This window comes from Diaporthe batatas (assembly GCF_019321695.1).
Source record: "Diaporthe batatas strain CRI 302-4 chromosome Unknown Contig00011, whole genome shotgun sequence".
Taxonomy (NCBI): Eukaryota; Fungi; Ascomycota; class Sordariomycetes; order Diaporthales; family Diaporthaceae; genus Diaporthe; species Diaporthe batatas.
This window is the reverse complement of record NW_025408558.1, coordinates 1,864,744-1,889,971: the sequence shown is the minus strand read 5'-3', so window position 1 is coordinate 1,889,971 and position 25,228 is coordinate 1,864,744. Positions and strand designations below refer to the sequence as shown.

The 25,228-nt window shown below is 54.2% G+C and overlaps 8 protein-coding genes across 8 annotated transcripts; 4 read left to right on the top strand and 4 right to left on the bottom strand.

Annotated features, from left to right (window-relative positions):
* Positions 1 to 1,172: 1,172 nt before the first annotated feature.
* On the bottom strand, positions 1,173 to 3,112 carry KVR01_008907 (uncharacterized protein). The gene is made up of 3 exons (XM_044789983.1): positions 1,976 to 3,112; positions 1,740 to 1,858; positions 1,173 to 1,677 (listed from the first exon to the last, which is right to left on the bottom strand). The coding sequence occupies exons 1-3, from the start codon at positions 2,319 to 2,321 to the stop codon at positions 1,465 to 1,467; spliced, it is 678 nt and encodes a 225-aa protein (XP_044641409.1). The 5' UTR covers positions 2,322 to 3,112; the 3' UTR covers positions 1,173 to 1,464.
* Positions 3,113 to 4,139: 1,027 nt separating this feature from the next.
* On the bottom strand, positions 4,140 to 5,137 carry KVR01_009486 (uncharacterized protein). The gene is made up of 3 exons (XM_044788207.1): positions 4,900 to 5,137; positions 4,725 to 4,845; positions 4,140 to 4,644 (listed from the first exon to the last, which is right to left on the bottom strand). Exons 2-3 carry the CDS (start codon positions 4,834 to 4,836, stop codon positions 4,343 to 4,345), a joined length of 414 nt encoding a protein of 137 aa, XP_044641988.1. The 5' UTR covers positions 4,837 to 4,845; positions 4,900 to 5,137; the 3' UTR covers positions 4,140 to 4,342.
* A 440-nt stretch (positions 5,138 to 5,577) lies between these two features.
* KVR01_009436 (uncharacterized protein) lies at positions 5,578 to 7,462 on the bottom strand. The gene is made up of 3 exons (XM_044789945.1): positions 7,188 to 7,462; positions 7,019 to 7,129; positions 5,578 to 6,954 (listed from the first exon to the last, which is right to left on the bottom strand). The coding sequence occupies exons 1-3, from the start codon at positions 7,423 to 7,425 to the stop codon at positions 5,849 to 5,851; spliced, it is 1,455 nt and encodes a 484-aa protein (XP_044641938.1). The 5' UTR covers positions 7,426 to 7,462; the 3' UTR covers positions 5,578 to 5,848.
* A 1,139-nt stretch (positions 7,463 to 8,601) lies between these two features.
* KVR01_009116 (uncharacterized protein) lies at positions 8,602 to 9,006 on the top strand (the record flags this gene model as incomplete). The annotated part of the gene is made up of 1 exon (XM_044788409.1): positions 8,602 to 9,006. One exon carries the CDS (start codon positions 8,602 to 8,604, stop codon positions 9,004 to 9,006), a length of 405 nt encoding a protein of 134 aa, XP_044641618.1.
* Positions 9,007 to 9,235: 229 nt separating this feature from the next.
* On the bottom strand, positions 9,236 to 13,690 carry KVR01_009022 (uncharacterized protein; the record flags this gene model as incomplete). Its single annotated transcript, XM_044793846.1, has 2 exons — positions 9,236 to 12,864; positions 13,261 to 13,690. 2 exons carry the CDS (start codon positions 13,688 to 13,690, stop codon positions 9,236 to 9,238), a joined length of 4,059 nt encoding a protein of 1,352 aa, XP_044641524.1.
* A 2,484-nt stretch (positions 13,691 to 16,174) lies between these two features.
* Positions 16,175 to 17,502, top strand: KVR01_008980 (uncharacterized protein; the record flags this gene model as incomplete). Its single annotated transcript, XM_044792371.1, has 2 exons — positions 16,175 to 17,098; positions 17,183 to 17,502. Exons 1-2 carry the CDS (start codon positions 16,216 to 16,218, stop codon positions 17,500 to 17,502), a joined length of 1,203 nt encoding a protein of 400 aa, XP_044641482.1. The 5' UTR covers positions 16,175 to 16,215.
* Positions 17,503 to 19,037: 1,535 nt separating this feature from the next.
* Positions 19,038 to 20,907, top strand: KVR01_009546 (uncharacterized protein; the record flags this gene model as incomplete). The annotated part of the gene is made up of 4 exons (XM_044791762.1): positions 19,038 to 19,075; positions 19,200 to 19,457; positions 19,517 to 20,219; positions 20,308 to 20,907. 4 exons carry the CDS (start codon positions 19,038 to 19,040, stop codon positions 20,905 to 20,907), a joined length of 1,599 nt encoding a protein of 532 aa, XP_044642048.1.
* Positions 20,908 to 22,187: 1,280 nt separating this feature from the next.
* KVR01_009371 (uncharacterized protein) lies at positions 22,188 to 25,228 on the top strand. The gene is made up of 2 exons (XM_044784506.1): positions 22,188 to 23,696; positions 23,771 to 25,228. The coding sequence occupies exons 1-2, from the start codon at positions 22,621 to 22,623 to the stop codon at positions 24,750 to 24,752; spliced, it is 2,058 nt and encodes a 685-aa protein (XP_044641873.1). The 5' UTR covers positions 22,188 to 22,620; the 3' UTR covers positions 24,753 to 25,228.

Genomic DNA, 25,228 nt, shown 5'->3' with positions numbered 1-25,228 from the left:
ACCATCACAGCCAACCCTAGTACCTTTCACGCCTAGGGGCCCTCGAGAGGGATGTATGTGACGGTATCGACGAGGAGCTAACACTTTCGCCATATCAGCGAATACTTCAGCAGTTCAAACTCGCTCATTTATCTGTCGGCCACATCATTCTTGGCAGCCAATGTCTACGCTTCAAGATATAACTATTCGCTATGTGCCTATGGCAGATAGCGGCATCGATTTTGCTCGAATAGTGCACTGGCATTACTCATGACACCACGAATAAAGAAGCGTTTTCTCGAGTGTAGCAGACCTAGGCCGAATCGAGATCTACTAGGTCAATCACTTGATGGCGGCTGAGAAAAATATATCCAATTCTCATTGAGAGAGTCTTTTCGAGAGCCCGGCCGTAACCTCACCGGCACTCTCAAGCCGTCTTTTACTATCATATATTTCACACCGGGATCCCGGTAGCCGGTCGAAGGAGAGCACATGTACTAGGAAATGGAACGACTGTCATCCCCACTCCCAGCGCTCGGCGGAAACTCCCAATTACACAGTTCTTCATGGGTGTTATTCTCGGCGCCGCCCAATGTAATCGCATCAATTGCCCCAGGCTGGCCATCCAGGCCACTTTGATGCAAAGACCTAATAGGTCCTTGAGTCTCCAGGGCTCGTTCGCATTCTTTTACAACGGGACATCATTGATGCCAGCGCCACCCAGATACCCGGAGGGTGCTTCTCAGAGTTGACAACTGGGCGATCCAACTCCGTGCCACGCAGCAGAAGTGTATCAGGATCCGTGGCATCCTGCTCGACCCACAAGGCCCAGCATGACCCCCAGGCTGTCTATGCTGTCCTGGCGGCACCTTTCATGGGTACTACTGCCACCTCATGTCTCAATCATGGGTGCCCAGGTGGGTTAGGAAACGTGGATATAAATAAGCCCATCACCAAGAAATCAAGAAATGGTCCAAACTGGAAGCATCGACTGCGAAGAACGGTCCAAGTCTATGCCAATCTTCCAGAGATTTCATGTGCTTAATCTTTTAGTTGAGGTATGGCGCTGTGCCATGGTCAATTTCTACAATATCCCGCGATAACAAACCGATAAAGACGGAAATTGAGGCCCTTAATATATGCAGTGCATCCCACGGCCTAAATATCATCACGGTGCAAGCAATGCAAATTTTGTGTCGCGACAACTTTATTTGCTTGAAGGAATTATCGATAGGAACAACAGAAGTGAGAAAACCATCTATCCAAGTGAGGCGGATACATGGGTGCGCAAACCAACACGCCTCAACATGGAGTCTATCGAAAAGAAATTTCTCCATCGAGCCAGGACAAGCGAAGAAGAATGAGAGCGATACGATCCAAAAGAAATCTCTTCACCCGCTTCATCGAATCATCCATCCACTAGCGAACCTTTTGCCAGGCTTTTCTCAGCAAGGGTACATACTCAAGTGTGCTCCATATCTCAGCTTAGTCAACCCAGCCCTGAAGACGCTGGGCAATGTCGCTGACATAGTCAGCGGTAGCTCCCCTGCCGTCGCTGAGGTCGTTGGGGTTGACGCTGCCAGAGTTGTACTCGCGGAGGGCCGGGTAGATGGACTCGGCGCTCCACTGGTCACCCCAGTTCCTGAGGTTTGCCTTGTAGTGCTGGGTGCCCCCGACAACCATGGAAGTGATGTCGGCCTGGGGAGGGGGGATCGTGTCAGTGTTTTCATCCCTATGAAGGCTCAGACGATTCCAAATACCTGGCTGAGACCAGTGCGCCCGGGGAAGCCGGGGCAGTTGGAGCACTGCATGAGTCCGGCGGTGGGGATTCCCTCGCCGGGGCTGAAGGTGGTCCGGACGCCGACGTATCCGTGGCTCTCTGGCGGGATGTCAGCTCCTGTCCCAAAGCAGTGGACTGTGATTCTATCCCGCGACCTCCTCGACGGGAGAAGAAGACCCCGTAATTGGGTGGGAGGCAAGGTGAATAAATACTCACCCTGCATGATGATCCCGAGGATGACGCGCTCGTCAACACCGAGGGTGGCCGCCTCGCGGATGGCGACATTGATCCTGCCGACATCGTCGGCGGTGCTGCCAGTAGAAAGCATTGACCCCCTGTTCATCTCGAATAGGGCGTCAAATGTGCCGACCCAGGTGTTCATGGCCGGGAAGTTCTGCCACGGGCCAGAGTACCTGGTCGGCGCAGCGAGGATGTTCACATCCTCGGTGGCGTTCTTGGGCAGGGCCTCGACGGCCCTGAAAGTGAGGTTTGAGGGGACAGCTGCCGCTAGGGCGACGGGGAGGGCGGCCAGGAGGCCGAGGATGGTGACCTTGGAAAGCATTGTGAGGGGACGAAGAGATTGTAGTTAGGACTTTCTTTGCTGTGTAGTAATTGGCTTGATGATGTCGTGATGCCGGAGAAGTATCCCTTGAGATGGGCGATGCGAGGCTCTTTAAATATTTCGCTTCCGCCCTACCATCCATGGATCTTCGAGTCTTCTGCTCTCTTCAGAGACCAAATGCCGCGGCAAGAACCCTGACTTGCCACTCTAACATCCAAAGTATTCCCATTGTAGCCTTCAGCTACGACTTGTTCAGGAACTGTCAGCTCGAGGTGAATGTGCTCACTCAGCCCAGTGATGTGGATGGTACGTTAGGTTACAACATAAGGAAGACTTTGGTCGGGGATAAGCAGCAGTGAAGATGGAGTGGAAGGTTTTTGCGATGGTTGCACTATCATGTGAGTACAGTGGGACGGCAATGACCTCGAGATATTGTGAGAACAGCGTTGGAGATGGTGTTGTGAATAAGGACCATGCCCTGTACAGAGTTGATGTAACGTAAAGCATGGTTCTGGCAAGGCTCTCGACAATCCGTCGACCATCCAGAGCGTATATCTGTCATGTCAAGGCAAAATATGTCGCAGATCTTCTCCCACCTTTGCACCAAGTGCTGACTTGAACGTCTTCTGATTAGTCTTGACGGCTTGGTCATATTTCTCTCGTGTGGAAATGGTTGCCAGACGAGTGGGACCGAGACCAAGTTGGTCACAGCCATCGATATCCTATCAAGGCATGGTTCTTTCTTTCGTTACAGTTGCGATGCTCAGGTTCCCTGCACGGTTGGCTGTTTTGGTCTACTACGAATTGCGCAGAAATCTGTGTATTTCATTAATCTAGCTGAAGCAGCCGACACAAAGATAATTTATTTGCACCTTCAGAGCTACCTTTAATAACAAACTTTAAGTATACCACTGCACCACCTTATAAACCTAAATTATTCTCTCTAAGTAATAGCGCGAAAAGGAGTCGAGTATGAGACCTTGGAGAGGGGCATACATGAACTTGGTCGGGCAAAAACTGTGTGGAGGTGATAATTCCAAAAGAGTCATGGGCACTTCTTAGTGGGCCGCACACATATCACGTAACTAGTGAGTGTGTGACAAGCCAATATTCTCCCAAAGCGGACACCAACCAAAATTCTCTTCCCCAATCCAGCTATGCCTGTGATCCGTCTTGGCTAGCTGCTTATTCACATCTCTCCTTTGGCAACACCCTTGGCATCTCATTTCATCTTTCCCTGGTTCAGGGCCCTAATTACTCAGCACATTGCATCACCTGAACACCGGTACCTGGCATACCGGCACAGTGGGACGATGACTCCTGGCATGAACGCATGCCGGCATTTGAGAAGGCTCCGGCGGTTGCCGCGGCTGACCACCTCAGGCTGGTGACAGTCTGTAGACTAAGGCCAGCTGTCAGCAGAGGCGACACCAGGGAATCATCACTACTAGTACGAGGAGTATACCCCGTGAGGTCTGAAAAGATTGCCGCTACCCAGGTGAATTGGAGCATTCACGCGCTGAATAATGACCGTCGTGAGGCCGTGCTTGACATGGTGTCAAGTCCTTGGGAGGGTTTCGGTGTGGCAGTATGCATTGCTCTGAGGATGGTGCATAGCAGACTTGACATCTCACTTATGGCCTTCATGGGAATGCCGCTCTTCCTAAAAGGGTGAAGGGAGAGCACATTTCGCTTTCCTCGCACCAGCTGAAACTGATGTAGTAAGTAGAGGAGAAGAATGTGTTGTTGAATATTAATTCCGGCCTTAAGATGTGTGCTTCTAAAGCGAGACGCTCACTGGCAGATTGGAAAATATCATCAGCCGGCACTGCTTCATTGAGAGCACGAGCTCTCAGATTATGAGTAATTTTCCAGGAGAGTTTCCCGGATACCTAGGCAGAGAATCATAACGCTCTTCACAACTGCCACATGAGCCTACCCTTGAAAGTTCATTCTTCCGGAGACTTCAATCCTCAGACTCTCACTGTTACTGTTACCGCAGCTGCTACCCCAACAGTCACTCACGCCCCCTTGTCAAAAGCCTGCACCTCGATCTCGACCTTCATTGCATCGCCCCCGCCGAGCTTGGCCACTCCGACACAGGTCCAGAGGGGCTTGTGCTTCTTCATCCACTTCCCCAAGTTCCGCGTCATGGCCTCCAGCGCGCGGTCGTCCAGCGCGACATGGTACGAGTTGACCTTGTACACCTGGTCCCAGCCTTTGCCGCCGGCCTCCCTGAGGATGTGGTCGACGTTGGCAAAGGCCTGGTCGATCTGGTCCTCGGTGTCCTCGCGCATCTCGCCGGTCTCGTAGACCCAGCCGCCTGCGAGCAGCAAGGTATGATCAGTAGGTAGTAATGCCCAGCCACTTGCTTCTCACCACCGCGACCCAGATTGGACGCACCTTGGCCGGATATGTGGATGACGTCACCGACGCGTACAACTTGACTGTACCCGTATTTCTTCAGGTGGTGTTGGCCATGGCCTGCAGGGCTTGTGTACTGTAGAGTTGACATTTTGAACAGCTGCGGATGACATCAGTGCTTGGGCATGTTTGGCTGCGGGATGAGATGGCCTACGCTTGAGTTTGTACGGGGAAAGGAACTGTGGTAATCTGGAGGTGAGAGGTACGGTTTTTTCTTTTCACGATGCAGGTGGATCAAGACATCAGAACGCGTCAGACGTGCATGAGACGTTCACTCCTTCTTTTTACTCGCTAGCGGAATGACGCTGTGTGCAGAATACCAGATGTTCCTGTGCCCCGCCATCCGTTACTAGCGTGATTCGCAGCTAATCCAAACTGCATGGCAATTGCACGTGGTACAATGAAACAGCGAATGTACTTGAGTATCTATCTGAATTCCTGTTTTTCGTCAGTGAGAGAATTGATTGTGAATGGCGAGGACTCGCTGGGTGATCGGCAAAGTCAAGATGCTTTGTGGACTTCCCAGAATAGCCATGCACAGTCCGACTCTCGGCTTTAGGACACCTATCTTTGCCCCAGGATACTTGACGCTCCTTGAGCTAGCGTTTAACTAGGCCAAAGATAGCTGTAGCATCTAATCTGGGCTACTTGTGTCGGCGATTCTAGTCAGCGTCGCCGTCGGGAGTAATGCCTCCTAGCCTTTTCTTCGCGGCCCGAGGCTAAGGCCACGTGCCCACAGACGTGCTGTATTCTCTCTATGCTTTTATTAGTGCTATGCTTTTAAAAGATCTCAGTCTTAGGCGTTTATCACTGTGTAAAGGTGCCGCATACGTTTGAAATGTAACGGAACAACCTAGAATCTAATCTATGTGAGAGAGGTTCGAAGTTGTCAGTGGTTGTCAGTGCTTAAGCCTCCAAAGCTAGAGATTCTTACTTAAGTACAGCAAAGCCCTCTTCGGGATAACTGTCTGGAGGTAATTCCATTCTAAGGTTCCACAGGGTACTCGATCGTTGTTCCTAGAAAGGCCTTAAGCAGAACGGTGCTGGCAATGGTGGCTGGCCTGCTGCAGAATACCCAATACACTCGAAATGACTTTAGCTCCTTATTGGATAGAATCTTTCCTCCCTTTTCGCAGCCCTAACAATAAACAGAATGACAGCAACCCCAAAGATCCAGCAACAATGAACGGAAGCCCAGTCCACCCGATTCCGCGCCGCATACCAGCAACAAACGCCGCCGAGTAAAGCGGACCAGCCAAGGCGCCGCCGACGACATGCAGAACGGTTATGATCGAGTACACGAGACTGAGGCTTCCTGCCTCGATGCTCTCGGTGACGAGGCTTCGTAGAAGGGATTGCATGCCCGCGGCTGACGCCGTGAGAACAATTCCTACCACGAAAACAGGGATGTTTGGCCCAAGACCAATACAGAGCGTCCCAAGGCCGAGAAGGGCGGCGCTGGACCGGGCCAGTGTGGCATCTTTGGCGAAGGGATCCAGACCCAGCCGGATCTTGAGCAGGCGGCCTACGAGAGGGAGCACAGCCAAGAGGATAACCAGCTGGACGCCCTCGCCCAGGGCCCAGAACAAGTTTGCCCTCGCAAAGCTCCAGCCAAACCTCTTGGATGCGAAAACTAACAGTATCATTGGGAGTGAGTCCTCGCTGATCTGGCATAGCAGGACCAGTCCCAATAGAAAGATGAGCCGCGTCTGCCCAACGGCAATGCGTGTCCCTGTCTTGAACCGCTTCCAGGCAGTCTGAAGCATTGAGCCCGGACCGTCTGCTTCGTCTAGCAAGTCTCCGTTCGCTGCCGTCGCAAATTCGGACGCTGGACCATGTGTATCGGTCTCTGGTATCAGTAGCGGTTCTCGCTCAGCGCTCGTGGCATCTGTCTCTGTTTCCTGGTGTTGGTGTCTATCCTGGATGAACAGGGAAACGGTCCCTGCCATGAGAATACAACAGATGCCTGCCACCCATGGCAGCCACACATTGAGGGGCATCAGCACGGAACTGATGAGCTGCCCGAGTATTGCTGCAATCGTGCCGATGGCATGGATGGCGAAGAAGAGGCTGGTCCTCGCATCCCCGGTCGCGATGTCCGCGGCGATGACGTGTACCATGGTCGTGACGACACCAAAGCCACCGCCAATGACCTCGAAGCCCACAGCAACAAGTACCAGGCGGATGTTTAACGCGGGGGACAGCCAGCCTGAGAGTCCAACATGTGTGTCAGCACGCGATTGCATCGCCAACACTTGAGGAAATTGTCTCACATATAAAGAAATTCCATGTTTCTTCTAGGAGGAGTCCAACAAGAGCCAAGGTCAAGACATTGCGCCGGCCGAAACGATTGGCAGCCAGGCCGTATGGTATCGCAAGGATGGCTGCCCAAACACTGATCAGCAAACACACTGTTGAACGAGGCAGAGGCACAATACTCACTCGGGAACGCCCCAAGCAGTCTTTCTGTTCCTTTGAGGAACACCAACTCTTCCTGTACGACATTGGCTTTGCATCGTTCCGGGCCCTTGTCGGTGGACGGGAGGAGGGTGTCGCAGATGATGGTCTCATATATCTGTGTGCGTGGAGCAGGCTGCATCGTCTCGCCAAAAACCAGCAGGAATATGCAAAGGCAGAGGAGTACCAGAGCATAGCGCTCGCTCGAAGGGGGCTTGGCCATGGCTTCCACTTCTCCTGCCCAACGACTTCGTTGGTCGTGTTCTTTGGAACGCTGTGTCTAAGTGAAGAGGAAGGGAGAAGAGCGGCACGGTCTATGAGTCGAAAGATAAGCGATCATTTGTCGCTGATAAGCGATCTCGTTGATGCGGCTTACAAGGGTTTAGATACTTATTTCCGGTATGTATCTAGTAGTGATTTACAAGTACTATACATTCCCAACCTATCATTTGAATCTTCCTGCTTGTATGCAAACCTGTGATCGACTGATTAATTGCATGGATAATCGAATGGGATAACATTCTGAGCATACAATAGTTGCATCAAGGGCAGTTGGAACACGTGGCGGCGAAATTGCCTTGTCAGCCTTCGTATCTAGAATCCTTTCGGCAGATCCAGGTCGCATCTCTCGTGGATACAGCCGGGGAACAGACCAACGTGCAGGCAGATAACGCACCAACGTATAAGCACTTTCCTGATTTAATAAAGCTTGGTTTGCGCCATCTACTGTGCCTCAGCCTTGCCTAATCTCCAAGGTGACCGCAAGGAATCCTCCTCGACCGGCATTTCCACGCCTCACATTCCGTGTGCCAGAGGACGTTTGGCTGTGTGAGTATCAAATCGATGCCCAACTGTGGTACTGAGTTCTTCTCATCACGGCTCGCCATTAGAGTCAATGGTCCTGTTACTCTCTTTTCTTTGGATTTGATACTTAGAGCAACATCGGTTCGCTGCGCAGACGGCAAAGGATTATTTTAGTCATGAGTTCCCTTTGATTGAGACTCGAGCACCTCTTTGATCAACGCTTCAAACCACACAGCACCATGTCACTCCAGGCAGCATCTCAAGACCAATCAGCCAAGGGGCTGTTGACTTATATCCCTGATTTCGACGACTCACACACCAGTACCGATAACACAGACAAGGTGCGAGCCCCCAGGTCTGCTCGACGATGTACGTGGGCCATCAAGTGGTAGTTTCGTTTTTAATCCCCATACATGTAAAATGTACGTGGCGCCTTCATAGAGTGGTAAACGCTCAAGACCCAGGCGTGGGCCATCAACTTGCGCACAGTCCTCGCGGTCCTGGGAGGCGTCACTGCCGTATTCACACTACTCATCGTTGTGTACGCCACATGAGCAAGTGGTGGCAAAGATACCACGACCATTGTGTGGAAAGAATGCGGTCAACCTCGACAGCGGCACGCGCAGCGGGCTGCCGCTTCGACCTGATGCTCACGGCGTGGATCCACGAGGACTGCTTCGACGAACAGCTCATGGAGTCGTACCTGGCTGTCAACAAGTACGAATGGTACGCAGACAGTGCCCTGACAACGCCGATACCCGACGACGTCGTACGTCAGGGCGACCACTTCCGCGTCTACGTCGTGCCCGAGTTCCATTACGTCCACTGTGCGTACATGTGGGAGACGCAGATGAGGGCGTGGAACGAGTGGAGGGAGATCGATCAGCGTATCTGGGATCTTGGGCACTCCACGCACTGCGAGAAGCTCCTGGTGGAGCACGTACTGCCGCGCAACTACACACGGCTGACGGTAGCTTTTGATCGTTGTGGGATACCGTAGTTAGAGGCGCCGTCTGCCACGGCGAGTTCATAGTCTTATTATAGAGAGTGGATACATCTGTGATTAAGAGACCATGCATGAAAAGGTCGTGATTACAAGGACAAGAAACCCCAACTGTTTCCTCCTACACACCACTGCAGTTGAATCTAGTCACGGAATGTGTAGTGTTGTCTTTGCGGCCGTGTGAAGTTCATGAAAATCGGCGATCTGCAAAAAAGAAATCACCAGTTTACAAGGACGTCATGCGTCTCTGTCTGAACCCGCCTTCCTCCCAGAGACTTTTGAACCAACCTCTTTCGTAGCCCAACAAAGCGGCAGGATTGCCCCATTCAGCAATACGGCCAGCATCTAGCACGACGACGCAATCATAGTCCATAATGGTCTCGAGCTGATGCGCGATGGCAACTACTGTGTAGCCTTTGAAAGCTCTCTCCAAAGCGCGCATCACCGTGGACGAGCTTTCGGCATCCAGTCCATTGGTCACCTCGTCGACGAGCACAATTCTCTTGTTTTTGGAACTGGCATCTCTCTCCAGGACTGCACGCGCAATGGCCAATAGCCGCGTCTGGCCATGGCTTAGCGAAAGAGCATCCGCGTCGGTGTCGAGGCCTCCTTGTTTGGCGACTGTGTCCCAGAGCCCAAACTCTTGAAGCACGGCGACGATTGCATCGTCGTTGTTGTGGAAAATAGAGTGCGGGTCAAGATTGGCGCGGACTGACCCGGGAATAGTGAGTGGAGTCTGCGGAACAACAATGAATGCAGCACGTAGGGTCTCGCTGGGGATGGTATGGATGGGCTGCTCATCCAGGGCGATGCTGCCCTCCGTACAGCGTAGCATCCGGAGGATGGCTAACAATAAGGAGGATTTACCGCTTCCGGACCGCCCGCAGATGCCGACCCTCATGCCTGGCTCGACGACAAGCGAGATGTCTTTTAGTACTGGAGGGGAGTCCTCATATGCCAGTGACGCGTGCGAGATCTCGAGCCTGCCTGGTGTCTGAGAACTCGTGAGCGGGCCTGACGGAGGATCACCGACGCTACTTGGAGCAAATCCTAGGCTGGGATCGTCCTCGTGCTTGACATCTGTCGTAAAGCCTTTAATTCGGCCAATGGCGCCGAGTGCTGTCTCGAGCGACGTCCATGCCGTGATCAGGTTAGCCAAAGTCTGCGCAAAGTTCACCACATTGACGAGCGCCACACCCATCGAACTTGGGCTCGTCTCGCCTTTCAGCTGCGTGCCGAGCGCCACCAGCAAAGTGGCAATGGCAGCAACCACCAGAACCAAGACCAGATTGAGCCAGCGCTGGACACAGTACAACGCGTACAGTGGCCTCTGAGATGCATTGACAAGTGACGTGTTGGCCTCACGGAAACGCCTCTCCCACCCGAATGCCCGAATGGTATGCAGGCCGCTGCATGTCTCAAGCATGTGGCTGTAGAGCGGGGACTTTGCTTCGAGTTCCAGGTAACGCAGCTGGCGCGATGTCCGTAGGTAAAATTTCTGGAGGACGTAGACAACCGCAAGGATCGCAGGGATTAGCGCGGCCATGTACTTGATCCCCGTTGCTACCAATATTCCCTGGGCAAGGCAGCTGAAGACGTAGAAGAAGGATTGTACCGCGTATGAAGGCAGCTCGATATCGACCAGTGTCATATCTTGGCTGAAGCGATTCAGGATCATGCCGGGATCTGTCCGGCTCAAGAAGCTGTGCGAAGCGTGTATCGTCGTCTGTAGCTGTTCGTGATGCAGTCTGCGCGCTGATCGTGGCACCATGACCTGGAACATGTACAAAAGTACGGAGTAGAATGCCAGAAGGCCTCCGACTGAGAGCAATACATATGTAGCACCATAGATGCCATTGACGTTCTCCCTGCGAATTTGGGAAGACGCCTCGACCCAGAAAGAAACCCACACCTGTGCGAAGCGTGGAAAGAAGGCCGTCAAGGCGTTCAAGATTAGATAAATCGCGCAGTTAAGGAGCCCAATTCGCGCGAAATAGAATGTCCATATAGAAAGGTCACCTGTCTGGCGGGCAGCAGGCGAGGAAAGATCAGAATCTGTTGCCCGGCCTTGATTTGCAGCACTCTGGGTCTCGCTGCCGGGGTCAGTATCCTCGCCAGATTTGGCTTTGACAGGCATTTGATCGGCCGAATCAATCAAACATGTCGAGTCTTTTGTGGGTTCTCGGCTGCTAATGGACCCATCCGATTCCACAACGAGCAGCCTGTCTGCCTGGATGGCATGCCGCTCACTTTGTGTGACAAGAACAACACAGCAGCCAAGCTGTCTCAAAAGACCTTCGTTCTTTTGCAGTAGTCGGCGGAAGAGGAGCGCCTCTGTCTTTGAATCAAGACTACTGAAGCAGTCGTCTAGGAGGACGAGAGGCAGTCTCGAATAGACGGCGCGAGCCAAGGCGACACGTTTGATTTGGCCGCCGGACAGTCGCGTTCCTTTGGATCCCAGAATCGTCCCATGTCCACCTGGTAATTGAATTAAATCAGTTTCGAGCCCACATGCCCTAACAACTTGGTCGTAGAATCCTTCATCCAGCCCATTGTCACCTAGGATGCTGGCTTTGACAGAAACGTTGGGCAGCCACGGCTCCTGAGCACAGTACGCCACAGATGGAACGGAAACGGTGACCTGGCCCGTGAGACATCTTGTCTCCCCTAATATGGCCCGAAAGAGGGTTGATTTTCCTGAACCAATCTGGCCCATCAGGGTGTAGAATGTGCCCGGGTACAAGTCAAGGTCGACGTCTTGTAGTACACACTGTCCATCGTTCCCGTAGCCAAAAGAGCCATGTTTGATAGACACCAGAGGTGGACGATCGGTCGCATTTCGTAGAGGCGCCATGGCCTCCAGTTCGACCTCGATTGTGTTATTCGGGAGCTTTTCTTGCTCAGGCTCCACGGAGAGCCGGGTGCCAAGCAAAATTGGAGAACCAGAGCCGGATGAAAGAGGCGAACGGAAGTTTTTGCGCTCTTCAAGAAGAAGATACTTCTCGATCCGCTCGAAACAGGCCAGTGAGGCCCAGAAGGTCGGAATTGCGCTCAAAGCAAGCGTCAGTGGCTGGTTCATGATGGCCACGATGGAAAGGGCGGGAAAGGCTTTCTCGCTCGTCAAAGTGCCGTTTGTGAATGCGAATATGAGCAGCGTTGCCATCGGGGAGACCAGATTTGGAGCGCTGGCGCAGACGTTCATGATAGCATCGATGCGCAGAAACGCCTTGGCCTTGTTGATCTCGATGCCCCGCAACGATTCGATACGAGCCGCCATTACCCCTACCAGGCTGGCCATCTTTGCACCCTTGATGTTGCTCAGTAGGCTGGACGTGCTCGTCACCCGCTTTTGTACAGCCTCCACCCAGGCCTTTTGCCTTTTCCTGGTGACCTTTGCGATCTGAACGCTGCATAGTGTTGAAAGGACGGCAATAACAACTGGCGCCACGCACGCAACTCCTGCCTCGTATTGGAGAAGGTACAACGCCAGACCAATGTCGATGGGCGATGCCCAGATCTCGTGTACGTTGACAAGCCCCTGCGCGATACTCTCACAGTCCGTCCCAATCAACGTAACGCCTGCCCCATCTTTAAGTGCGCCCGTTTCTAGCTTTATTGTCTTGTCATAGATGAGGGAGATCAGGCCGCCTCGTACCATAGTGATGAGCCTGTACGTCTTGTGCTTGTATACAGCCATGCTGAAAGCTAGGCCGATATATATAATCGCTGTGGCACCGATCAGTCCGTACCCAAAGTTTAGGTCACTGTTGGCCTCTTGCAGGTATGTGACTACGCGGGAGATGAGCAGTGGTTGGCTGAAGTTGAAGGCCGACTGGCATAGACGCGGAAGGATGGCTGCAATGATCGGTCCCTTCACTGCCCGACAGCACGAAAACAAGAGCTTTCCCCTGCGCTTTCCATTGCTACGTAGCCCTGTGTTCCAGGCATGCTGGAATCTTTGATGCAGTGCATGGGTATCCAGCGAAGCATCCGCCTGGAACAGACTTTCAGGAACAAGAACGGTCTTGAAACCATGCCACAAGAGGCTGTTTAGCCACCAAAAAGAAATTCGACTGAATATTCCAGATAAGGCTTCGGGACCAAGTTCGCTGTATGGGTCTCTCAACAGATTCCGTTTCCCCTGAGACTCGACTACTAGCATGATGAGCTTCGTAGCAAGGCTCGCAGTTGACAAGGCGGCCACCAGCTGAGATCCTCCACTCAGTAGCCATAGAGTGCGAATTTGGACACCGTCAAACACGGCGCTGAAAGCGAAGTAAACGCAGAGAAGCGTGGAAGGTCGTACCGTCCGTGGGTATTCAGCAATAGAGAGGATGCAGATGACCAGACCATCGGCAAGCCTCATGCAAGATTCGGCCAGCGAGACATCCGTGGCGGACCTGTGCGCCGAAGTTTGCCATGCGACAAGCAGAGTGATTTGTAGGCCGAGGTAGATCAGAGGTATCGCAACCCTAGCGAGATATGATGGGCTAATCGTAGTCGTCAAAGTGCGCTGTGGGCGGCTGAGCAGTCGCAGGATGCGAGGCGGTGCCAAAATGAGAAAGAGGGCAGAGGGCCCAATCGACAAAATGCTCTGCTGAAACAGCAAGGTGAAGTCGAACGAGTCCCTGCAGCCCGCGGCGACGACAGGCCCAAAGGTGTTGTCGTTGCAAGAAGACATGGCAACGCCTGTCCCAGAAACAACAACTCCTCCAGCGCAGAAACAGTCGTTGTGTAGGCAGTACTTGGATGTGTGTAGAATCGACGGGTATTCTGTTCCGGGCAAGATACCTGTGTATGGCGAGCTGTTCAGCTTAGGGATGAGACAGGTAGTAATGGGCTCGCTGACCGGGGCGCCTACTCACCCCGGGCTATCAGTTGCGAGGGGCTGCAGGTCGGTGGGTCCGCAATAACACCCATGGCCCGGTCTGTGCTGGAGGGTAGATAAGAGCTTACGTACCTAGGTACGTAAGTACTTACATATGCAGTATTATGTCCATAAGCATAGTTCTGGAGGCCCGCTAAAGCAAAGCCCAGGACCCAAGCTTCAAGCGTTAGATACATAGAAGCATCGATAGATGAATCCCCGACACAGCTACAGCTAGAGGCGCCCCACATAAGCTGACGACCTGCCTGTTTTGACGAATACCTAATAGCCAGTCAAATTGTCTTTCGACATTCAAAGGGCATGACAGAGGAACCAAGGCGACCAAAGAAGCCCTGAAATATAAAATGGTGATGACTTGTCTGCAATTTCAACTGCGCTCACACCAACTACAGAGTTCCCTGACCAGGTACTATAGGAACAGATCTGCAGACAGACTCCCCGCTAAATTCATATCATCATCATGCCCGCTCACCGTTCACTGCATCCAGCGGAAGAGCTTGTTGCTTGCTTGCTAGAGCTACCCGACAATCCAGATAGGAACCATGACATCGCAGCGCTAAAGCATCGCCAGCGGTCGATACGCAATTGGAACATACCACTTGGGGCTAAGGTGCTAGAGATTGGCATCGGGAACAAGGAACACTGACATCCTGATATTGCCTTGAGCCCCCCAATACCTGTTCCTTTGCGAAGGGATCAAGGGCTAGGGGGTCCTGACTCTCCAACGGGATTCAGGGAGTGTGTACACCCACCAACCTATGAGGGGAGGAGCCTGTCCCTGGGTCCAAGATACCAAACGTCTGTAGAATTCAAAATCCGGAAAGGCACTGACAATTGTGACTCGGAACTGCGTCAACCTCAGATATGCCTCTGTTGCTTCGGCATTGATCATCTGGCTGACTAGGCACAGTCTCCCCAATGCGACAGGCCGCAGGCGGCCTTCTCCCTGGATCCTGGGCTGCCCTTAGAACACACCCTTGAGGATTGCCATCCTTAGCGCTTTGGGAAGCCCAGGTAACGTATTGAGTGCTGGTATTCCGGGGGGCACGGGTCCCGGTGGAATCGGCAATGGTGGAGGAGGCCGTGCGGGAGCAGTACCGAGCCCTATGACCCTCCCACTTCTTTTAGGTCGCTGTACGACATTTTTGAGATTAGTTGATTCGAGGCTTTCGATTGGTGTACTGTATCTTCGCCTGTTGACAAGAGACACGCGTGGTGGGCGGAATCGTTTCCATATGATGGATGACATGGCAAGTCGGACTAAAGACGCGATCGGGATTCGTTAGAATTCGAACGGGATCGGTAACAAAAGGAAGAAGGGGAGAATTCAACACCTACGCATCAAAGATATTACTTCTATGAAAGCGATAGCTCTGGTATTGGTGACCACGAATGAAGCGATACTTTATACCTTCATTGTGACTACAGGCAGTAGAAGGCCACGACTGGCTTTTTACATTACTGCATACACTTAATCTGTTGATATTTACGTGATCTAGGCACTACTAGTAGAACTCTTTGATTTCGCATCCGTTCCAGCCTTGGCCGGCTGTCTCATGCCACGTGATAGGCTGCAACAGCTCTGCGTTGCGCAGCCTGTCACAGGTGTTGTTCAGACGCTGCCAAGGTTCCTTTCAATCGTTACTTCGTGTTCAGGTCTATCATCTCACTGATACATTTATGATTCCGAAAAGGTGATAAACCCAGTATCTCAAGGAGACACATATTCATACGAGTAATGACAGAGGGGACACCACTACACTACACATCGTGCGAAGCCGGAAGCTGTAGGTGCAGGTAGTCAGTGGGTGCGGTAGTACATATATGTTATAGTTATGGACAGTAAATGTAGGAAGTGTGAGATTAATGTCATGGGAGTGAGAGCGGGTATTGGATGGGGTGTATTTCTCTACGTTGGATTGATTCATGCTTCCAAGGTTGCACTGCAATGGTGTGCCCTCAATGTTTACAGGTATTAAAATCCAGTTCGGATTTAAATGGGCAGAGACTACCTAAGTAATTTTGTTTGGGGACACCATTTTTCAAATGTTACTGGTAAAATACCAAATCAAACAACTATGAGGCCTACCAGACTGCGCGTTAACTGACCAACGACGCGACGGCCCACCTGGGCAGTTGCCCAGTTGACAGGCAGCAAACGGATCCCAGGTATCCACTTTCATTCAATCCAATCACAGCAACAAAAGGTTGTCTTGCATCTGCCCCAACCTTTCAACCAAGCTGCACTCTCGCTCGAGTCGCTGCCTCAGCGGCGAGATCAATCTTCACTTGAAGCAATACTGCTGGACTCATCTAACATGGATCCCTTCGCCGACGTTGACGAGCAGACAGCTCGTCTCATCGTCCAGTTGCAGCTCCAAGATGTCAAGGAGGTGTGCCCCAACGCGAATAGCGACTTTGCATGTGCCCTGACCATGTACGAGAACGATCTCAAGGCCGTGTCCGATCGCGACATGGCCTGGAGTATCGCCCACGCAGTCCGCGCCGACGGCCCCGCCATCAAGGAAGTCCTGTCCGAGGCGCCGGAGAACGCACCCGCCAACGACGATGACATTGACGACGGCCTGCTCGAGAAGATGTCTGCTGTCTACATGGGAGATGGCAACCTCGCGCAGGAGGAAGAGGACATCTACAACGAGGACTCTGCACCAACTTACCTCGCCGACCCCAGCAAGAAGGCCCCGGTCGCTCATCTCCAGTGCTGTACCTGCAGAGACGACGTGCCTTTCTACGATGTTGCCCACACCCCCTGCGGCCACGACTACTGCCGTGGCTGCCTTCAGGAACTCTTTAGGCTCTCCGTGACGGACGAGACGCTGTTTCCGCCCCGCTGCTGCCGCCAGCCCATCCCCGCTGACCAGAACCGCTTCTTCCTGACCTCCAAACTCTACGGCGACTTCCAGGCCCGCAAGGTCGAGATGGAGACCCCAGACCGCACCTACTGCCACGCCCCCGAGTGCAGCAAGTTCATTGCCCCTCAGAATATCCAGCACCAGATCGGTCGCTGTGTCGCCTGCGACGCCCAGACTTGTTCGGTCTGCAAGGCCGCCGCCCACGCCGGCGAGTGCCCCGAGGATCCAGCCACCAAGGTCCTGGACAAAGTCGCCGCTGAGAATGGATGGATGCGCTGTAAGGGCTGCCAGCGCATTGTTGATCTGATGGCGGGGTGCAACCACATCAGTAAGTCTGTATCCAGATGGCCCCCTGCCCAGGTGTCTTTCCATTCTCTTTAACCTCGATCATTAACCACCACTTTCGCTCCAGCTTGCCCCTGCGGTGCCCAGTTCTGCTACCTCTGCGGCGAGACCTGGAAGACATGTACCTGCGTTGTCTACACCGAGGCGCAGCTCCTCCGGCGTGAGAACGTGGTCGCCGCCCGGGACGCCGAGGCTGGCAGGAGGGTGGATCTTCCGCGCATCCGTCAGCAGATCCTGGACAACCATGCGTGCACCGATCACCGCTGGAGGTGGGTGCCAGGAGCCCACCGGTGCGAGGAGTGTCACCACAGGCTGCCGGACTACATCTTCGAGTGTAATCACTGTCGCCTGCAGGCCTGTAACCGCTGCCGCCGTAATCGTCTGTGATGGGGCACACTCATCGCCAAGGCGCGTACCGCGGAGGCCCAACAAGTTCCGGCTCCGGTTTGTTTGGTGCTGAAGAGAAGCTCTGAGCGTGGGATACCCTGGAGTTAAAAGTGTTCTTGCATGGCAGCAAAAGGATGTAAATAGTCCTAACAACCATGCCTACCTAGTTACCTAGGTAGTTTACCTACATTTAAACTGTACCTAGACGTAAACGTGACCTGGAGCTGTTCGTGGTATTCGCATCTGCCCGGTATCTGGAGCAAGAAGCTAACTATCCTAAGTTTAACAGCGGGGCCTCAAAGTGAGCCTCCCGCCTGTGATGTGACCACAGCCCTAATCCAAGTGCGATTTTAGGAGCCCGCAAAAGTGCTGTCTTTGCGGCCGCCGACGGCGTGATGCGACGCGCAGGCACTATCCAATGGAAAATCGAAGAAGTCTGTCCGCATTACCTGCGGTGTAGCGTTGCAGACCTCTGAAGGAGCGGCCTTTAAATTCAGCTGTCTGGGCACGTTTCAAGATGTTGGGCACCAGGTTGACTCCCACTGATAGGCAAAAGCTTGAGACACACAGCTATCAGAGCCGCGAAAGGTCTCATCTAGCTGAGAAAGTTCCGCGGTCATTCCACCTAAGTATGTATTGGGCGACATCGTAAGCCGCCAAGTCCCGATCTCGTTGCACAGCTAGGCGAAGCTGGCTTTCACCAACAACTCAGGGTGAGCCTTCGGCTGAAAGCAAAAGCAGCAATGAAGTCTGCCCTGACGATGTCGTGTTACTGTTGATCGTAGCAATTGCGACCGGACATGTGCAGGCACCCAGCTGCATGCCCGTGTCAGCTTGGTCCAGGCATATACCTGCGCCTTTTTCCTTGCCCTCAGAGAATACTTGAGAATTTGTGTTGCTCTTGTATCTTTTCCTTTGACTAAAATATCAACGCAGCTTCCGCCCGTGATGGATGATACTTCGTTCAGCACCGGGAATCCTGCCCCATCCCTCGAAATCTATCAGGGCCTGTGGACTAACTGGTCACATGGTCCCATCCTTGGTCGCACCTTGACAGTGTCTCGAGAAAATGCCGACCTCGTCATCGCTTTCACTGGTGTGTTCATCACATTTATTGGAGCACGGTTCTGGCGGATCCTCTCTTTGGCCTGCCACCGTTTCCTGTCCTTGTCATGTCCACAGGATGCGCTATATCACCAGAGACAAGTGATACTTCGGAACTCCCCGTCAGCAGACTCCGCGTTCATCACCTTTCTTAACATCTGCTGGGCCTGGCGTCGCACGAATGAGCGGGCTTTCCGCCGCTTATACCATCTTTTTCTACTCGCCTTTCTGTGCACTACCTCGTTTGTTATTGCCGGTGGCTTCTCGTCCCGGATCTCAACGTCGACCGGGTCAGAGGTCCTTCTCCGCGGCCGCGGGTGCGGTTCCTTGAAGTATTATGTGAGCGGGGATCCGAGTACTGCAGACGCCTGGGCAGCCGCCAACGCCTGGAGTAAGCGGACTGTCGTAGATGCTTCCAACTACGCAAAACAATGCTATTCCTCGTCGTCGAGCAGTTCGGGGAGCTCATGTGAGCTCTTTGTGCGCCCGAGATTGGTTGGGAAACAAAACACCGCAGCTTCTTGCCCATTCAAAGACTCTCTGTGTCGGAACCAAACTGGAAATCTTCTTTTAGACACTGGATACCTGGACAGCCACTTCGACTTCGGTCTGAACTCGCCGCCAAATGAACGGATTCTCATTCGAAACGTGCTTCACTGCGCGCCTCTCGCCACGGAGGGTAACATGATAACTACCAATAACACTGTCGCATTTGATTACGGACCGGCTACTGGAATTAATAAACAGGGGGAAATCTTCCCCCAGAATTACACCTACAGCGTTGAGGACCTTCCTGATCAGTATGATGCTGCCCCTCCCGGAAGCGTATATGAGGCAGACTATCGGCTAATGTGGGTTGTCTATCTGCATATATTACTTTCACTCTTCTTTCTAACATGCCACCTTGCAGAGTCCTGCACGCCGCTACAGTGGCCGGTCATACAGGCTCAGCATTCACCAGCGAAGGATTCGAGCCAGATGAACGTCTGGCTCGATCAGATGCCGACATATATCTCTACTTCTTGTCGAGCCCAGGAGTAGTTTCCATTGGCCCGAGCGACGATCCTTGGTTTCGTATGACAAGGTTCTACCGCGACTTGGTATTTACTCACGCTATGGATAACTACAGTACCTACAGCCCCGATGTCGCAGCCTCGCCCCTCGCCTGTGCGAATCAGTACCAATTCTGCAGTGCCGACAAGGACCACTGTGGGCCATTGGCAAGCTTCATAGACGCTGTCACGGGGGCGGCACCCGCGTTCGGCACGACCACCGACAAGCTGGTAGAGACCACGCTGACCGAGCCTGTACCGGGCAGGTTCCAGCGTCTTGCTCTGACCTTGCGAGAGTTTCCCCTCCATTTCAGCACGCTATATCTTGGACTAGGCTCAGAGTCACTATTGGTAAAACAGACGCTCAACAATCTCGGCGTGCAGGGCCCTCTGCCGACCGACCAGTGGCAGCGTGAGATGACGGCATGGTGGGCAGCTACACTTGCGGGTTTGCAGACGTTCTTTGTGCAGACCGCAAGCGGCGTCAACTTCGAGGGTCTCGAGGATTATCGGGACCTAGAGCCCGTGCTACCATTCGAACACGACATGTGCTCAAACCAGGCCAGTTCATCCGGTTCTTACTAAATGAAACCAGTCTCGATTCCAAGTTTCATTGTAAACTAACACGCATTCTTTTGGTTTGCAGAAGGTCCTTTCGACAGCTCATGGCTCTTTCTCCGTGTTTGGTCTCTCGTTCACCTACGTCGCCGGCGCACTCATCATAATCCTCTCGTATGCCCTCGAGCCGCTGATCCAATGGCGTCACCGTCGCTACCTCAGGCGGCACAAAGACCTGCGGCTCGAACACCACCCGGGGACATACAAGGACGTGGAATGGACGGCCAACAACACGCTCCAGCTGCTGCGCTTTGCGCACGAGAACGCAGGGGTGGGGGAGTGGACGCGCTGCGACGAGGACATCCCGGTGCTCGCCGGCTCGACGACCCAATTATGCTCGCTGGACCTGCAGGAGCCCGCCCACCCGCGCCTTTCACGAGAACCAATGGCATCTGAGAATGGGTTGGGTGTTTCTACGCTGGAGTTGCATGGTATAAGCCCTGAAGCATATTCTACTGTCGATGATAGCCCACGGACGCAAAGTACGGACCGGGATCCTTCATTTGAAGAAGGGACTGTCCTTCCAGTCACATCAACGGGGATGCGCAGAGGTTCGGAGGCGGAATGTTTGGGAGTACTCAGGCCTGTCTCGCCGTTGACATTGCCGGACTTTACGCGATATGAAGACTGACTCCGCCTATGGATATTCAGAGGCATTTGTTTTCATGCCCGATTTCAAACTTTCACCTATTTTGGTAGCCACCGGTTTCGTTCACATGCTCACAGTCCAATCTGAATGTTATCCCAGTGGCTGAATTCCAATCTCTTGATTCTGCACAGCACGTGTGGTTCATGAAGACTCAAGTGCTACGTCGATTGCGATTTGACGTCAGCAGTGACTGGAAAGATGAGATTTCCAATACGTAGTAAGTGCCAACGTTGGAAAGCAACAATGAAATATTGAGGACGCATGCCAGTGGGGGTTAGGTCCGGTAGAGTGGACCCAATCGATGCACGGAGTAAGCACAGGGTCCCGCTCGCTGACCCGCGACGGTGCAGTGTGACCTCATGGGGATCATCAACCCTGTCGGCCACGCGAGCTCACCCGCGATTGCCGAAGGCAGCAGCATTCCTCCCAGGGCCAACGGGGACGGTAGGGCGGAGGACTCAGGGCAGGACCTGATCCTGATGATGTTTTCCACGCTCCTGATGTCACACCCGTGGGGATCTGCCCACCATTGGATCAATGGCTTATTTCCGGCGAGGAGGTCAGGGTGGTAGCCAAGGCCGCATGCGAAAGCATCGAGGTTACTTCCCAGAACTTACTCGCCGGCTTGTTACGCACCTGTCTTGAATTGGGGTGCAATGGCAGGGAGACTGGCAAGACGTTGTCTCAAGAGGTCTCGGAGGGAGAGAGAAGGAGGGAGACGGATGCACGTCTGACCTGCAGGGGCTTACTCATCTGCTAGTAGGGGGTTGATGTGATGCAATATTGTTACCGTGTGTGCGTGGAAATAAAAAGCAAAGTTGACACCCAATCCTTCGGTCCCGAGCGAGCCCCTGAGCAGGGGGTGATGTGCAATGCAATGAAGGATGAATGTATCCCAGGGTTGAAGTAGTTCAGTAACCAATATTGTTCATCTCCACATCGAAGGAACAGAGAAGACGAAGACTATGTGGTTAAGTGGTGTCTTGGTTGTCTTGGGCACGAGAGATCTGTACAACATCTCCCTCGTGGGCGAACCGGCAGGACGGCGCCAGAGTGGGGCCAATCACATGCGGGGCGGGGGGGAATGGGGGTTGCTGTTACCAGTGTGCTGGGATACACGACGCCCAGTGGACGCCAAGTGCACGCCAGCCTGATGAACGGGCCTTTTGTAGGTTCAGCTCCAGCACCCATCAGGCATAGCGTCCTACCAACCGTCCCCTACCCGTGCCGTCTCTCACCTCTCGCGAGTCGCGACGACAGCTTGGACAGGCAGTCACCAGTCCACTTGCACACACACCCATGCTCGCCCATGCTCGCCCATGCTCGATCCTTCTCCTCCCACCCAACATGACATCGAGCCCCGTCTGCTGCTGTGCCGCGGCCCGGCATGGCGATGGACCTGTCAAGTGTTATTTCACCCTGACTGCGACTGTGATCTGCAACCGATCAGGACCCTGCGAGACTGGCATCAAGAGATCGTACGTGCAGACAGACTCGACGCCGAGATCGATCGCGTCTCGCCCGCAGCGGCACAGCGGTAACACGAGCTGAAGGGGGGTCCAATCTTACAAATCCCTGGCTGCCATTTTCCATTTGTGGTTTCCTGCTCGTCTGTGCGTGTGTCTAGCTAGACAGTCAGACAGTCGATATACGCCTACGACGACCACAACGACCACAGATGAAGCCACGACAAACATGGCGACCAGGTCACGGCCGCACCACCACCCCGCCCACGCCATGACGGGTCCACCGCCGACACAGCACGACGATGAGGTCTACGAGGAGGTCGCACAGCAGATCAACCCCTACTACGCCTCCATGAACTTTGCCATCCCCGCCCCCGACATGCCTGCCGCGCACTCGCAGTTCCACGCCGCCCAGTGGCAGTGCCAGCCCAACAGCACCATGTGGATGGAGGCTCTCCAGCCCTGGCCCACCACCGGCGTGGCCAACACAGCAGGGCCTGTGTACGCCGACTGGCAGGCGGATGCGTCGCCGCCCTGGGACTTCCAAGGCCACCACAGCTTCGCCACCCTGCAGAATGCCCAGTCGTTCCAGGCACAGTCGCCTTCGCCGACAAGGGTCGACAACGCCTTTGTCCCGCCGCCGCAGCAGTTTCAGCAGCAGCAGCAGCATCAGCAGCGGTACCCTGGGAGTAATGCCTGGACCCCGGGCTGGGTGGACGAGATTCCTCCGGCGCGAGCAGTCCCCGAGGTCATGCCGTCGGTAGAAGCGATGCCCGACGTGACGAGACACGAGCCCGCCCCAGTACACGCTCCGGCACCGATCCATGCCGCGATTCCAGCCCCGGACCACGCCGCCTCTCCCCGACTGCACCAGGCCCCTACGCCCACGGACGGATTACCCAAGTATGTCGCCCCAGTCGATGGTGTCCCGCCATTACCGGTATCAGTCCGCGTCGAGAAGCGCCGGAGGGCACCCACCCCGACGATCGAGTTCGAGGAGTACGCAACACCCTTCCTTGATACCGTCCCCGTAACCCAGTCGGCAATAGGACCACCGCCACCCCCTCCTCCCGACTCGCCTGCCGCCATGCGGCCCGCGACTCTGCCCCGTGGCTCTCCAGCGAAAGCAGCGCAGGGGTCCCAGACCGTCTTCAAGACCCAGTCGGCCAACTCGAAACGAGGCCACTACGCGTCCGACGTGTGGGAGAGGCACAAGCCCACCATCCAGAAGCTGTACATCGAGGAGGGAAAGCCGCTGAGGGAGGTCATCAGGACCATGGAGACGGAACACAAGTTCCCGGCAACGTATGTCCCCAGCCCTTCTCACCCCGTTTTCCCCTCTTGCCCATCATGAAATATCCTAACCACCCGGGGCGCAGTCAGAGGATGTACAAGGCCCGCTTCAAGCAGTGGGGCTTCGTCAAGAACAACACCGAGAAGGTCGTCTCGCAGATCCTAAAGACAAAGTTCCAGCGCGACGCGGCCGGCAAGCTCTCGCAGTTCACCCGCAACGGCAAGGACGTCAACCTGCAGAACTACCTCCAGCGCAAGGGCATGACCGAGTACGACCTGGTGGACCTGTCGACAGGAGCAGGCGCAGGCGCAGACACCCCCTCCTCCTCACTCGCGCACGTGCGGTGCCGCACCCCGCCGCCGCCCGACCCCCCCGGCCCCGGCCGCGACCTGCGCCTCCCGGACCGCCTGCGCTTCCAGGACTCGCTGGTGGCGAGCTTCAAGCGGGCCTTCCTGCTCTGGCGCCAGGAGGAGCAGGAGTCGGCGTTCGGCCTGCAGGCGGCCGCCCTCACGTGGCGCGTGACCGACTTCCCGCACCTGTCGAGCCTGATCGAGTCGGCGCGCCTGATCCGGTCGGGGGACGCCCAGCGGGGCGTCGCGGCCCTCAACCGCGCCTTCTGGGCCATGAACAGCGGCAGCGGGTATTTTGCGTCCATGGACGCCACCTCGTCCTTCTACTTCTTCTTCCACCGCCAGTCGCGGTGCTGGCAGGACGACTCGCGCATCGCCCTGGCCGTGTGGAAGTTCCTGGCCGCGTACGCGAGCGCCCGGCACACCCACCACCACAACAGCCACCACGGCCACCCGAACCACCCGCTCTTCCACGCGTTCAAGCTCATGTACGAGGTCGTGCAGAAGGAGGGCGTCGCCGGCCTGCGGGGCTTGCTGCAGGAGAGCTCGGGCACCGTCGCCGACGAGCTGGAGCGGTCGTTTGGGCGGGACCACTGGCTCAAGGACCTCATCTGGCACCGGTGCTTTCCTGAGAAGTCGAAGCTGAGGCATCTGCAGCTTATTAGGGACTTGAGGGATCATGGGCCCACGAGGAAGATTGTGAGGAGGTTGTATTAGTTGGGGTGTGGTGGTTGTGGTCTGTATCTTGGACGATCTCCTGTGGGTGTGGTTTGTTTCATTTTAGCGTGCATATGCCGCGTGTGCTTTCTCTGCACATGGGAAGCCCCCCGACGTTGATATTCGAGCCATACCGCGATCGATACCCACGTCTGCAGCAAAATATGTTCCAAGGTTGGTTACTCACTAGCACTCTGACCCTACCATTTCACTGCATGAGACCCCGGTACTTAAAGCCAGTGACAGTAAAGCGGAAGTCACTCCGTCCATCTTATTCCAGGTAAGGTCAATAACAGCTAAATTCTCATAGAGCAGCGAATTGTCAGATGTCAAATGTGTCATTGCGTATTTTTAGTCGATACGTTGAGATGGTCATATATTTTCTAATGCCGAAGTGTGAGCCAACGTCCACTCACCTAGTAATTCTATCCACTCACCTAGTTTTTTTCAACCACTCACTCAGTACAAGAATTTAC